The following is a 14,964-nucleotide window of genomic DNA, read 5'->3' on the forward strand; positions in this document are numbered from 1 at the left end:
TGCCCATTTTATAAAATGTAATACTAGTAAAATTCCCCAGCACACAGCACAGTACCAGACGCGCAGTAAGACTGGGGAATCAATCCAGTCCACAAGAATTTACCAAGTCTCTACGGGGAACCTAATGTTTTATTAGCCAGAATTGAAGCTTCACAGATGTATGGAACACATCTGCTCTCAAATAGTTTACAGCCTGGCTGGAGAAATAACATGTGAAATAATTAAATGCATATAATTGATTATATGTCCAACTATGTATGTCAGGAGGATTAAGGGAATGAAATTTCAAAGTAATCTGAAGAAATTTTAACATCATCAATAATACTTGTGTATCATTCATACTGTACAAATCCCTTTTTGTGTATTTTATCGTTATTGAGGAATGTAAAATATCCACACCTCATAGATGAGGAGATAAGGCCTGAAGAGTTTGTCTAAGTCAGACATTTTTCTAGCAAGGCCTGAAGAGTTTGTCTAAGTCACACATTTTTCTAGCAATCCTGTGGGTTCCTCTATAGATCCCTCTCCCATTCCCTCAGTAATGATTGGAAATTTTTGCTTCTCTCCCTCATTTTCAGCAGACAGCTATGCTTCCTCCCTCACCAAGAGGGTGGAGATTATCGTATGAGAATGACCTCGTTTTCTCCCTGTCTCTGATACAAACTTCTCTGCCTCTGTCGCCATTCCTCACCACCCTCCTTCCCATGTCTCCTCCCCTTTAAGGCCAGCCTTGCTGCCAGTATCACCAGTTGCCCACTCAGGGCTTTGTTCTGTCCGATGATCTCCTCTTCCCTGTATTCACTTTCTTTCCCTCTCTCTTGGCTCTCATTCTGCCAGGATATCTAATTCTGAGAATATTTTAGAAGAGTCAATAAGCCACTATTTATGTATTTTAATTTTTGGGGTAGTCTCGCTCTGTTGCCCAGGCCGGAGTGCAGTGGTGCCATCTTGGCTCACTGCAGCTTCCACCTCCTGGGTTCAAGTGATTCTTCTGCCTCAGCCTCCTGAGTAACCAGGATTACTCAGGCGTGTGTCACCAGACTTGGCTAATTTTTTTGTATTTTTAGTAGAGATGGGGTTTCACCATGTTGGCTAGGCTGGTCTCCAACTCCTGCCCTCATGATCCACCTGCCTTGCCCTCCCAAAGTGCTGGGATTACAGGTATGAGCCACTGTGTCTGGCCTAAATTGTTATTTTTGTTTTAACTTTGAGTGAATACAAAATGAGTATTTTTGAGTCAGCATTTTATGTTATTTTATTTTATTTTATTTTTTTTGAGACAGAGCCTCACCCTGTCACCCAGGCTGGAGTGCAGTGGTACAGTCTCTGCTCACTGCAGCCTCCACCTCCTGGGTTCAAGTGATTCTCCTGCCTCAGCCTCCTGAGTAACCAGGATTGCAGGCGTGTGTCACCACACTCGGCTTTTTTTTTTTGTACTTTTAATAGAGACGGGGTTTCTCCATGTTGGTCAGGCTGGTCTCAAACTCCTGACCTCATGATCCACCCACCTCAGCCTCCCAAAGTGCTGGGATTGCAAGTGTGACCCATCGCGCCCGGCCTACCCACTATTTCATTAAATCCCCTCCTCTTCACTGTGACTACAGACAGACACATTTTTCAAACTGTAGTCATTTTCCAGCCTCACTACTCCATCCTCTTACTCCTTTCAGCTCAGGTGGGTGAACTGGCATTTTTATCTATACAGACTTCCTATGTCAAGTTATTGGGGGTTCAGAGAACTTTGTTTAATGACATTATTGTGTTGTAATATGAATGGAATACACCCACTTAAACATATATACCTTCTTAGGAGTATTTTTCTCAATAGTCTATAATATCCCCCTTAAAAGCAGGCAGTTTTTTTTTTTTTTTTAAAGTTCTAGGGTACATGTGCACAATGTGCAAGTTTGTTACATATGTATACATGTGCCATGTTGGTGTGCTGCACCCATTAACTTGTCATTTACATTAGGTATATCTCCTAATGCTATCCCTTCCCCCTACCCCCTCCTCACAATAGGACCCGGTGTGTGATGTTCCCCTCCCTGTGTCCAAGTGATCTCATTCTTCAATTCCCACCTATCAGTGAGAACATGCAGTATTTGGTTTTCTGTTCTTGTGATAGTTTGCTGAGAATGATGGTTTCCAGCTGCAGCGGTGTCCCTACAAAGGACATGAACTCATCCTTTTTTATGGCTGCATAGTATTCCATGGTGTATATGTGCCACATTTTCTTAATCCAGTCTGTCACTGATGGATATTTGGGTTGATTCCAAGTCTTTACTATTGTGAATAGTGCCGCAATAAACATACGTGTGCATGTGTCTTTATAGCAGCATGACTTATAATCCTTTGGGTATATACCCAGTAATGGGATGGCTGGGTCAAATGGTTATTTCTAGTTCTAGATCCTTGAGGAATTGCCACACTGTTTTCCACAATGGTTGAACTAGTTTACAGTCCCACCAACAGTGTAAAAGTGTTCCTATTTCTCCACAGCCTCTCCAGCACCTGTTGTTTCCTGACTTTTGAATGATTGCCATTCTAACTGGTGTGAGATGGTATCTCATTGTGGTTTTGATTTGCATTTCTCTGATGGCCAGTGATGATGAGCATTTTTTCATGTGTCTGTTGGCTGTATGAATGTCTTCTTTTGAGAAGTGTCTGTTCATATCCTTTGCCCACTTTTTGACAGGGTTGTTTTTTTCTTGTAAATTTGATTGAGTTCTTTATAGGTTCTGGATATTAGCCCTTTGTCAGATGAGTAGATTGCAAAAATTTTCTCCCCTTCTGTAGGTTGCCTGTTCACTCTGATGGTGGTTTCTTTTGCTGTGCAGAAACTCTTTAATTAGATCTCATTTGTCAATTTTGGCCTTTGTTGCCATTGCTTTTGGTGTTTTAGACATGAAGTCCTTGCCCATGCCTATGTCCTGTATGGTATTACCTAGGTTTTCTTCTAGGGTTTTTATGGTTTTAGGTCTAACATTTAAGTCTCTAATCCATCTTGAATTAATTCTTGTATAAGGAGTAAGGAAAGGATGCAGTTTCAGCTTTCTACTTATGGCTAGCCAATTTTCCCAGCACCATTTATTAAATAGGGAATCCTTTCCCCATTTGTTGTTTTTGTCAGGTTTGTCAAAGATCAGATGGTTGTAGATGTGTGGTATTATTTCTGAGGGCTCTGTTCTGTTCCATTGGTGTATATCTCTGTTTTGGTACCAGTACCATGCTGTTTTGGTTACTGTAGCCTTGTAGTATAGTTTGAAGTCAGGTAGTGTGATGCCTCCAGCTTTGTTCTTTTGGCTTAGGATTGTCTTGGCAATGTGGGGTCTTTTTTGGTTCCATATGAACTTTAAAGCAGTTTTTTCCAATTCTGTGAAGAAAGTCATTGTCAGCTTAATGGGGATGGCATTGAATCTATAAATTACCTTGGGCAGTATGGCCATTTTCACAATATTGATTCTTCCTATCCATGAGCATGGTATGTTCTTCCATTTATCTGTGTCCTCTTTGATTTCACTGAGCAGTGGTTTGTAGTTCTCCTTGAAGAGGTCCTTTACATCTCTTGTAAGTTGGATTCCTAGGTATTTTATTCTCTTTGAAGCTATTGTGAATGGGAGTTCATTCATGATTTGACTCTGTTACTGGTGTATAAGAATGCTTGTGATTTTTGCACATTGATTGTGTATCCTGAGACTTTGCTGAAGTTGCTTATCAGCTTAAGGAGATTTTGGGCTGAGACAATGGGGTTTTCTAAATATACAGTCATGTCATCTGCAAACAGGGACAATTTGACTTCTTTTCCTAACTGAATACCCTTTCTTTCTCTTGCCTGATTGCCCTAGCCAGAACTTCCAACACTATGTTGAATAGGAGTGGTGAGACAGGGCATCCCTGTCTTGTGCCAGTTTTCAAAGGGAATGCTTCCAGTTTTTGCCCATTCAGTATGATATTGGCTGTGGGTTTGTCATAAATAGCTCTTATTATTTTGAGATATGTTCCATCAATACCGAATTTATTGAGAGCTTTTAAGCATGATGGGCTGTTGAATTTTGTCAAAGGCCTTTTCTGCATCTATTGAGATAATCATGTGGTTTTTGTCTTTGGTTCTGTTTATATGCTGGATTACGTTTATTGATTTGCATATGTTGAACCAGCCTTGCATCCCAGGGATGAAGCCCACTTGATCATGGTGGACAAGCTTTTTGATGTGCTGCTGGATTCGGTTTGCCAGTATTTTATTGAGGATTTTTGCATCGATGTTCATCAGGGATTTGGTCTAAAATTCTCTTTTTTTGTTGTATCTCTGTCAGGCTTTGGTATCAGGATGATGTTGGCCTCATAAAATGAGTTAGGGAGGATTCCCTCTTTTTCTATTGATTGGAATAGTTTCAGAAGGAATGGTACCAACTCCTCCTTGTACCTCTGGTAGAATTCGGCTGCGAATCCATCTGGTCCTGGACTTTTTTTGGTTGGTAGGCTATTAATTATTGCCTTAATTCCAGAGCCTGCTATTGGTCTATTCAGGGATTCAACTTCTTCCTGGTTTAATCTTGGGAGAGTGTAAGTAAGTGTCCAGGAAATTATCCATTTCTTCTAGGTTTTCTACTTTATTTGCATAGAGATGTTTATAGTATTCTCTGATGGTAGTTTGTATTTCTGTGGGGTCAGTGGTGAGATCCCCTTTACCATTTTTTATTATGTCTATTTGATTCTTCTCTCTTATTAGTCTTGCTAGTGGTCTGTCAATTTTGTTGATCTTTTCAAAAAACCAGCTCCTGGATTCACTGATTTTTTGAAGGGTTTTTTGGTGTCTCTATCTCCTTTAGTTCTGCTCTGATCTTAGTTATTTCTTGCCTTCTGCTAGCTTTTGAATGTTTGCTCTTGCTTCTCTAGTTCTTTTAATTGTGATGCTAGGGTGTTAATTTTAGATCTGTCCTGCTTTCTCTTCTGGGCATTTAGTGCTATAAATTTCCCTCTACACACTGCTTTAAATGTGTCCCAGAGATTCTGGTATGTTGTATCTTTGTTCTCATTGGTTTCAAAGAACATCTTTATTTCTGCCTTCATTTCATTATGTACTCAGTAGGAGCAGGTTGTTCATTTTCCATGTACTTGTGCAGTTTTGATTGAGTTCTTAGTCCTGAGTTCTAGTTTGATTGCGCTGTGGTCTGAGAGACAGTTTGTTATAATTTCTGTTCTTTGACATTTGCTGAGGAGTGCTTTACTTCCAACTATGTGGTCAATTTTGGAATAAGTGTGATGTGGTGCTGAGAAGAATGTATATTCTGTTGGTTTGGGGTGGAGAGTTCTGTAGATGTCTATTAGGTCCACTTGGTGCAGAGTTGAGTTCAATTCCTGGATATCCTTGTTGACTTTCTGTCTCGTTGATCTGTCTAATGTTGACAGTGGGGTGTTAAAGTCTCCCATTAGTATTGTATGGGAGTCTAAGTCTCTTTGTAAGTCTCAAAGGACTTGCTTTATGAATCTGGGTGCTCCTGTATTGGGTACATATATATTTAGGATAGTTAGCTCTTCCTGATGAATTGATCCCTTTACCATTATGTAATGGCCTTGTCTCTTTTGATCTTTGATGGTTTGAAGTCTGTTTTATCAGAGACTAGGATTGCAACCCCTGCTTTTTTTTTGTTTTCCATTTGCTTGGTAGATCTTCCTCCATTCCTTTATTTTGAGCCTATGTGTGTCTCTGCATGTGAGATGGGTCTCCTGAATACAGCAAACTGATGGGTCTTGACTCTTTATCCAATTTGCCAGTCTGTGTCTTTTAATTGGACCACTTAGTCCATTTACATTTAAGGTTAATATTGTTATGTGTGAACTTGATCCTGTCATTATGATATTAGCTGGTTATTTTGCTCACTAGTTGAGGCAGTTTCTTCCTAGCATCGATGTACTGTACATTTTGACATGTTTTTGCAATGGCTGGTACCTGTTGTTCTTTTCTATGTTTAGTGCTTCCTTCAGGACCTCTTGTAGGGCAGGCCTGGTGGTGACAAAATCTCTAAGCATTTGTTTGTCTGTAAAGGATTTTATTTCTCCTTCACTTAGTTTGGCTGGATATGAAATTCTGGGTTTAAAATACTTTTCTTTAAGAATGTTGAATATTGGCCCCCACTCTCTTCTGGCTTGGAGAGTTTCTGCCGAGAGATCTGCTGTTAGTCTGATGGGCTTCCCTTTGTGGGTAACCCGACCTTTCTCTCTGGCTGCCCTTTACATTTTTTCTTTCATTTCAACTTTGGTGAATCTGACAATTATGTGTCTTGGAGTTGCTCTTCTCGAGGAGTGTATTTGTGGCATTCTCTGTATTTCCTGAATTTGAATGTTGGCCTGCCCTACTAGGCTGGGGAAGTTCTCCTGGATGATATCCTGAAGAGTGTTTTCCAACTTGGTTCCATTTTCCCCGTCACTTTCAGGCACACAAATCAGACGTAGATTTGGTCTTTTCACATAATCCCATATTTCTTGGAGGCTTTGTTCACTTCTTTTTACTTTTTTCTCTACACTTCTTGCTTCATTTCATTCATTTGATCTTCAATCACTGATATTCTTTCTTCCAGTTGATTGAGTCGGTTACTGAAGCTTGTGCATTTGTCACATAGTTCTCGTGTTATGGTTTTCATCTCTATCAGTTCTTTTAAGGACTTCTCTACATTGGTTAGTCTAGTTAGCCATTTGTCAAATCTTTTTTCAAGGTGTTTTTAGTTCCTTTGCACTGGTTATGTAGTTCCTCCTTTAGCTCTGAGAAGTCTGATCGACTGAAGACTTCTCTCGACTCATCGGAGTCATTCTCCATCCAGTTTTGTTCCATTGCTGGTGATGAGCTGCGTTCCTTTTGTGGGGGAGATGCGCCTGATTTTTTTAATTTTCAGCTTTTCTGCACTGCTTTTTCCCCATCTTTGTGGTTTTGTCTGCCTTTGGTCTTTGATGATGGTGACGTACTGATGGGGTTTTGGTGTGGGTGTCCTTTCTGTTTGTTAGTTTTCCTTCTAACAAACAGGACCCTCAGCTATAGGTCTGTTGGAGTTTGCCTGGGTATCAGCAGCGGAGGCTGCAGAAGATAGAATATTGCTGCACGGCAAGTCTTGCTGTCTGATTCTTGCTCTGGAAACTTCATCTCAGGTGTGTACCCCGCCATGAGGTGTCAGTCTGCACCAAGTGGGAGATGTCTCCCAGTTAGGCTACTCAGGGGTCAGGGACCCACTTGAGCAGGCAGTCTGTCTGTTCTCAGATCTCAACCTCCGTGCTGGGAGATCCACTGCTGTCTTCAAAGCTGTCAGATGGGGGCATTTACCTCTGCCAAGGTTTCTGCTGCTTTTTGTTAAGCTATGACCTGTCCCCAGAGGAGGAGTCTACAGAAGCAGGCAGGCCTCCTTGAGCTGTGGTGGGCTCCACCCAATTCGAGCTTCCCGGTGGCTTTGTTTACCTACTTAAGCCTCAGCTATGGTGGGTGCCCCTCCCCCAGCCTTGCTGCCACCTTAAAGTTAGATCTCAGACTGCTGTGCTAGCAATGAGGGAGGCTCCGTGGGCACTGGACCCTCTGGGCCAGGAGTGGGATATAATCTCCTGCTGTGCCGTTTGCTAAGACCCTTGGTAAAGTACAGTATTAGGGTGGGAGTTACCTGATTTTCCAGGTGTTGTATGTCTCAGTTTCCTTTGGCTAGAAGAAGGAATTCCCTTCCCCCTTGCGCTTCCCAGGTGAGGCAATGCCTCGCCCTGCTTCAGCTCTCGCTGGTCGGGCTGCACCCATGGACCACCGCCAACTGTCCCAGTGAGATGAACCCGGTACCTCAGTTGAAAATGCAGAAATCACCTGTCTTCTGTGTCACTCACGCTGGGAGCTGGAGGCTGGGGCTGTTCCTATTTGGCCATCTTGGGCACGCCCCCCCCCCAAAAGCAGGCAGTTTTACACAAGCATATTTAAAATGATTCACTATAGAAATTACTAAAAAACAGAGAGGGGACTAAAGAATGTTTTAATGAGTCAAAGGTAGTTATTTTTTAGTTTTGAACTCTTTTAATATGAACACTCATGTGTTTTTCTGTTACTCAGGTAACAAGGGTCTTTTCTCAATTTGCATAACATATTAATGAATTTCTCCAAATTTAATTTTTCTTCCACAAATTTTCCCTAAACTTCTGGCAGCTGCTTCTGTTCTTCCATGTTACAATCTATTACTGTGAAAATGATCTAGCACAAACTTGTTTTTGTGAATGGTTTTCCTCACAGCACTTCAGCATTTCCGGGGTTGCACAAAGGGTCCCTCACATCCAGACTAAAGAACCCCTGTAAGCCGGGTGCAGAGGCTCATGCCTGCAACCCCAGCACTCTGGGAGGCCGAGGCGGGTCCCTCACCTGAGGTCAAGAGTTCGACACCAGCCTGGCCAACATGGTGAAACCTTGTCTCTACTGAAAATACAAAAATTAGCCAGGGGGTGGGGTACATGCCTGTAATTCCAGCTACTCAGGAGGCTGAGGCAGGAGAATGGCTTGAACCCACGAGGCAGAGGTTACAGTGAACCAGGATTGAGCCATGGCACTCCAGCCTGGGTGACTAAGCAAGACTATCTCTAAAAAAACAAACAACAACAACAACAAAACATGCATTGTGGTGCCTGCACGTGTGACGATGTGGCACAGGAAAATTTATAATCAAGCGTAAAGTAATGAAACGGAAATGGAAAGCAGGTAGGAAGAGATCAAAAAATTAACCCTGTAGGCCAACATGGCATGTGTCTCCTCTCCTCCTCCCCGCAGCCACCACCCCTACATCACTATTGAAGTCAAACACATAGGATTTTTTTTTTTTCAGTTGGAATAATTTTAGTGGAACTAGACTGGAATAATACAAATAATAATTTTAATTTTTTTTTTTTAAATCCACTAATCTTTAAAAATTGGCCAAAGGTCTCCTCCTCTGCAAAGCTTTTCCTGCTCCACTCTGTCCCAAGCACCCACACACACTTGCATTATACCGCTTACCCTCTAAGGTCTTTGAGGATAAGGATGACTTCCCATTCATTTCATATGCCCCAGTGCCTATAAGTTACTATATTCTCAATAAATACTGGTTTCTTCATCTGCAGAATATGTTTAAATAACATCATCTCTAAGGTATCTTCTAGAGCCAACATTTTTTGTGTCTGAGTCAAAGTTTTAATCATTTCTCCTACGGCAGGACCCAGATGTAATCAACACTGCTTTGCCGATAGAATATGGTCCACTTGTAGAAGAGGAAGAGAAAGTACCCGTGAGGCCCAAGGACCCTGAGGGGGTTCCTCCTCTCCTGGTCTCTCAACAGGCGAAACGGGGGGAGGAGCGCAGCCCAGCTGCCCCACCACCTCTGCCTACCACCTCCTCTGGCAAGGCTGCAAAGAAACCCATAGCTGCAGAGGTCTCTGTTCGAGTCCCTAGAGGGCCGGCTGTGGAAGGGGGACACGTGAATATGGCATTCTCTCAGTCCAACCCCCCTTCGGAGTTACACAAGGTCCAGGGATCCAGAAACAAGCCCACCAGCTTGTGGAACCCAACGTACGGCTCCTGGTTTACAGAGAAACCCACCAAAAAGAATAATCCTCTAGCAAAGGAGCCACACGAGAAAGGTAACCTGGGGCTGGAGGGAAGCTGTACTGTCCCACCTAACGTTGCAACTGGGAGACTTCCAGGGGCCTCACTGCTCCTAGAGCCCTCTTCGCTGACTGCCAACATGAAGGAGGTACCTCTGTTCAGGCTACGTCACTTCCCTTGTGGGAATGTCAATTACGGCTACCAGCAACAGGGCTTGCCCTTAGAAGCCGCTACTGCCCCCGGAGCTGGTCATTACGAGGACACCATTCTGAAAAGCAAGAATAGCATGAACCAGCCTGGGCCCTGAGCTCGGTCGCACACTCACTTCTTCTCTTCCTTAGGATCCCTAAGACCGTGGAGGAGAGAGAGGCAATGGCTCCTTCACAAACCAGAGACCAAATGTCACTTTTTGTTTTGTGCCAACCTATTTTGAAGTGCCACCAAAAAAAAGCTGTATTCTCAAAACGCTTTAGAAAGGTTTTGAGCATGGGTTCATCCTATTCTTTCGAAAGAAGAAAATGTCATAAAAATGAGTGATAAATGCAAGGCCCAGATGTGGTTGCATAAGGTTTTTATGCATGTTTGTTGTATACTTCCTTATGCTTCTTTTAAATTGTGTGTGCTCTGCTTCAATGTAGTCAGAATTAGCTGCTTCTATGTTTCATAGTCAGGATCATAGATGTTTCCTTACCTTGTTGATGTGGACATGAGCCATTTGAGGGGAGAGGGAACAGAAATAAAGGAGTTATTTGTAATGACTCAGCATGGGGAAAGACATTCTTTACTTGAAAAATCATAGACAACTAAAATGTCACTTTAGGTGACAGTTAGATGCTTTTAATTGTGCTGATTCATCACCAATTGTAACAAATGTCGTGAGTAGTTCCAGTAGTATAGCAGAAATATGTATATACTCATCTAAATGAAATGCATACATTCCAAGTGCTTTGAGTAGAATAAAGCACCAATACAGATCCAGAGATTCAAACATCCTATTAATATACCTCATGCCTTAAGAAAATCCTCTTACTAAAAGGGAAAAACTGAGTGTGAGGTTTCCTAGTGGATTTAAAACTCAAGATTTAAACTATTTTAAAAATTTCCACTAATTAAACCTTCATCATTTAAAAGCAAAAATTTTAAGCAGCAGTGATACATAGAAGCATAGAAACATATCCATTTGTGAGCATAAGTGTCAATACATTTTAGGCCAAAACCTTCTGTTTCAGTCATGGAATGACTACCAAACTCAAGTTTCTACCTGTAGAGATGGACAGGGCCCCAGGAGGAACAGGCCGCTGGTGGTCCTAAGGAGAGGCACTGATCCAGTCTCTTTCCTTCCATGGCTAACCTGCGTTTTCTGTCCCTTCATCATGTGATCCAAGTACACTGGGAACACAAATGTGCTGAAATACACATAGCATAATTTAATTTGTACAGCTGTCAAAGACACATTAAAACAAAGAATTTTTTCCCTAGTAGGCAATGAGGAAAGGAATTGTGGAACCCTTAGAGAGTTGAGGTTGACATTGATATGTTAGAGTGGGAGTTCTGAACCTGGTTTTCACAGATGAATTTTACTTCCATGAAAATGCATTGGGAATCTGTTCAATTTTACACACATACTTATGTGTGTAATGCTTAGAATGCTTTATCAGTAAGTAAGTCATCATTTCATCCTCTTTCTGCTTCTCCTCTATCCTCATGCCCGTTTTCTTTCCTGTTGGTAGCTATGCCAAAGCATTCAAGAGGGAAGCATTCTCTTACTACTTGCTAGTAACTAAACATTACCAAACAAAAGGACTATGTGTGTGTATATTATGAAAGGTATATATATACATGCCTTTTTCCGACCCTCTGTTTCACCTGCATCAAAAGCATCACTTTCAGCGTGGGAAAGCCGTTATGTTAAAAGCCAACACCAGACAACTGTTCCTTTCTCTGAAGGCAGTTGCCTTACCCTGGAGTTAGAAGTGTGCATCTGTAAAAGCACTGATGCCCTAGGGGCTACTTTCCTTATCTGCTTAACTGCCGAAAATATTTTCATCAGAGATACAGGAAGATGAAACATCAATGAACTCATCTCTAAATAAAAGTATCACTAACATTTTGGATCATGCCAGGCACAAAAGTAGCCTAATCATATAAACATTATTTAACTCACAGACCACCTGAAGGGGCACAAGAATATCACTTTGAGAAACACTCTTCCTAAAGGATACTGACAGAGGAGTTGTCAATCACCGAGGAAAACACTTCCATTTTAGATTTGTAACACCAATAACCAGTTAAGCTGGGAGTAAGCTATCTGGTTAAATAGCCATCTCTTTATTGTTATTCATGGGGAAAATATTACTTCTTTCCACTTTTAAGAACTACAAATCCATTACATTTTCAGGTTGTGCCTTTCTACCACTGAGATTGATTTGTTGATCTCTCTAATCGTCCTTATTGATATCAACTTTCATGTAAATAATAGTCAAGTCTTAAAAGCTTGTATACATGGATAAGTAAATAAACAACTCCACACTGAGATGCAATGACCTCAAGATGTTTCATTTAACTTGGTGTAACCCATGGGTATCAGCATGATATTAATCTGGACTACTGTTCACTCGAATATTGCTCCAGCCATATGGCTACAATTTATATAGACACTATGGGCTTTAGTAAAGTTATTAGCCATGATAGAAAGTTCCACCCAGAATATGAACGGGCACAATTAAAGTCTGCAGAAGCTATGCTAATTAAACCATAATCTAGCATCATTATTTATATCCTATATTTATAAAGAAGCCCATCAAAAGTTCACAACTGTTCCACTGGGAAACTGGCAATTTGCGAGCAATGACCAGTTTGTTAATATGTTGTACCTCAAGATTATAGCAATGCAGACTAACAGGAATAAACTTTTTAAAAAGAATATGCTCTACTAAGTAGTTAAAAGGCTGGATTCTCTTTCTACCAGTTAGGGTCTGAGTTCTGACTCCCCTTGGGTTATCTGGCCCGTTGGTACCTCAATGTCTCCAATATATAAAAGGAGGACAATCACTTCCCTTCCTCACAGCTCCTCAGGGAGATCATACACTGTGTGAAAGCACAAGCACCTCCTCTTACACCTTGGCAGCCCCCAAGTGAGGTGGGGCTGGGTGTGGGGGCAGGTATGTCTATGCCTCCCTGCCCTCGTGCTCAGCTGTGGTTCTTGTCCCCACTCACATCCAGCCCTCTTGGCTCTCCCAGTTGTGCCGTGTTTTCTTCGTCTGTCATTTGGCTTTGTTGTTTTAATTGACATATAATAATCATGTGTATTTATGGGGTATCGTGATGCTTCAACACATGCATGTATTATAAAAATCAAATCAAGGCATTTAGCATATCCATCACCTCCCACAGTTATTTCTTTGTGGTAAGAACATTCAAATTCCTCTCTTCTAGCTATTTCGAAATATATACTATTGTTAACCATAGTCACCCCACTGTACAATTGAACACCAGCACTTATTCCTCCTCCTAACCCTAATGACAGTAGCAGAAACCCTGCCAGAATCCAACTCCTTTCAGCGCAAAAGAAGAACGTAAAGTCTCTACCACAATTTCAGTAATTCTTTAAAAAAAAATTTGGCATCTCCACATAGTACTTAGTAAACCCTATAGCTATAAGGGATTATGTAACTAAAGTTAACTTTATTCTGTAAAACATGGGCCTTTATATCCAAATTCCCAGAGCACACCACTAAGAATTTCTAATGATCAAGCCATTTTAATAGGTTTTCAGTAGTAATAGCAGGATTAAAATCCGTTACGAGCTTTACAGACCTAAAAGGAGACGCATTTGAATTCATGTTACTCTAACAGACTACCCATGACAAGATTCATAAAATCGTATGAAGTGTGTTGTCAATCTGTCTTTAATGGTTTTTAAAATGAGTCCCTAAAGAACACACAATTTGACTTTGCTAATTTCATTGCAGCAGATGGCTCCTGTGTTGTGTGAACATAAAAAGCAAAACCAGCATTCCCGTAATCCTAAACATGCTGCTGTAAAATAAAAGATCATTACTGAGAACAAATAGTAAGCCTTCTATTAAGATTCTACTTTCCTTTGGTGTCCTGAGTAGGGGTGTTTAATTTTTTGATGCACTACTCAAGTAGTGCAAAACATTTTTTAGCTGTAGCCTGACAACTCTAAAACATTTGAAAAACTTGGTAAGAACAAACTACTGTATGAGGGGTGGGGGGGGGGACAGGAAGTTGCATGCACTATGACCACAATACTGCAGGAACCACCACCTTCCTCTCTTCAGCATTCAGTAAGTGTAAAACAAGTGTGTTACCCTTCACGTGGAAAGATGGCACTACAAGTCTAACCTCAGAAAAAGCATAAGTACCAAAATTAGTCTTTAGTGCCTTCACGTGTTCATTTCTTATATCCCTCTTCTTGACATCCTCGGGCTCTCTCCCCTTCCCATCAATTTCCTAAGACTTATTGCCTCCTTGTGAGAACTAACCTGCAGTTATTTTTCCTCCATCACTCAATGTTCATTTCAGCTGGTGTTAGGTGAAAGTCTTATTAAATGAACTCACATCAAAACCTTAGCAGCTAGGATAGTATTTCTCCATAGAATATTTAAATATTAGAAGAGGTTATTTGCTAACATAGATGAACATCAGATTGATAAAACTTCAGATGATTATATCATCTTGGATGGTTTAGCATTCATCAGTTACTTGAGAAAACAGCAAGCAGACTGGGCAGGAGTGAAGAGATCTACCACTACTAGACTGCAATTACCTACCTTCCTGACCCAAGCAAGTTACTGAAACTCTCATTCTCTTATTTAAAAAAGCGAGGTCAGGAGTTCAAGACAAGCCTGGCCAACATAGTGAAACCCCGTCTGTACTAAAAATACAAAAATTAGCTGGGCATGGTGGCAGGTGCCTGTAATCCCAGCTACTCGGGAGGGTGAGGCAGGAGAATTGCTTGAACCCAGGAGGCAGAGGTTGCAGTGAGCGGAGATCATGCCACTGCACTCCAGCCTGGGTGACAGTGCAAGACTCACATCTCAAAGGCCCCTTTTTGGTCTCAAAGGCCCCTTCTAACTGTGAAGTCTGTGATTCTGTAGGACTTCACCTGTGTAAGGTAAATTCCAACACCCAGCCATAATCAGTGGAGCATGACTGGTGTGTGCATGTGTCCTTGACCTTGACTCTTATCCCAATGAGACAAATTATATGTAATCTTTATATAGAAGTAGACCAGAGAGTTTAGTATCAGTCCTGTTTATTCAAAGATCTTTCTATTCAAAGATCTCTTTAACAAATCATCAAATCCTTACCACAGCAAAACGAGATTAATCAGGGATGATTTCCAGAAAGAA

The 14,964-nt window shown here is 41.4% G+C and overlaps 1 protein-coding gene across 1 annotated transcript in view; it reads left to right on the forward strand.

Moving 5' to 3' along the window:
• The window catches only part of ALK (ALK receptor tyrosine kinase), a 113,346-nt gene extending 102,997 nt beyond the window's left edge, over nucleotides 1-10,349 (forward strand). The window contains exon 22 of the mRNA XM_033176744.1: nucleotides 9,198-10,349. Coding sequence (XP_033032635.1) covers nucleotides 9,198-9,893 — 696 coding nt within the window. The 3' untranslated portion in view covers nucleotides 9,894-10,349. The remainder of the gene's footprint in view (nucleotides 1-9,197) is intronic.
• The last annotated feature ends 4,615 nt before the right edge of the window (nucleotides 10,350-14,964 follow it).

This window comes from Trachypithecus francoisi, unplaced genomic scaffold (genome assembly GCF_009764315.1).
Source record: "Trachypithecus francoisi isolate TF-2019V2 unplaced genomic scaffold, Tfra_2.0 Lachesis_group17, whole genome shotgun sequence".
NCBI lineage: Eukaryota > Metazoa > Chordata > Mammalia > Primates > Cercopithecidae > Trachypithecus > Trachypithecus francoisi.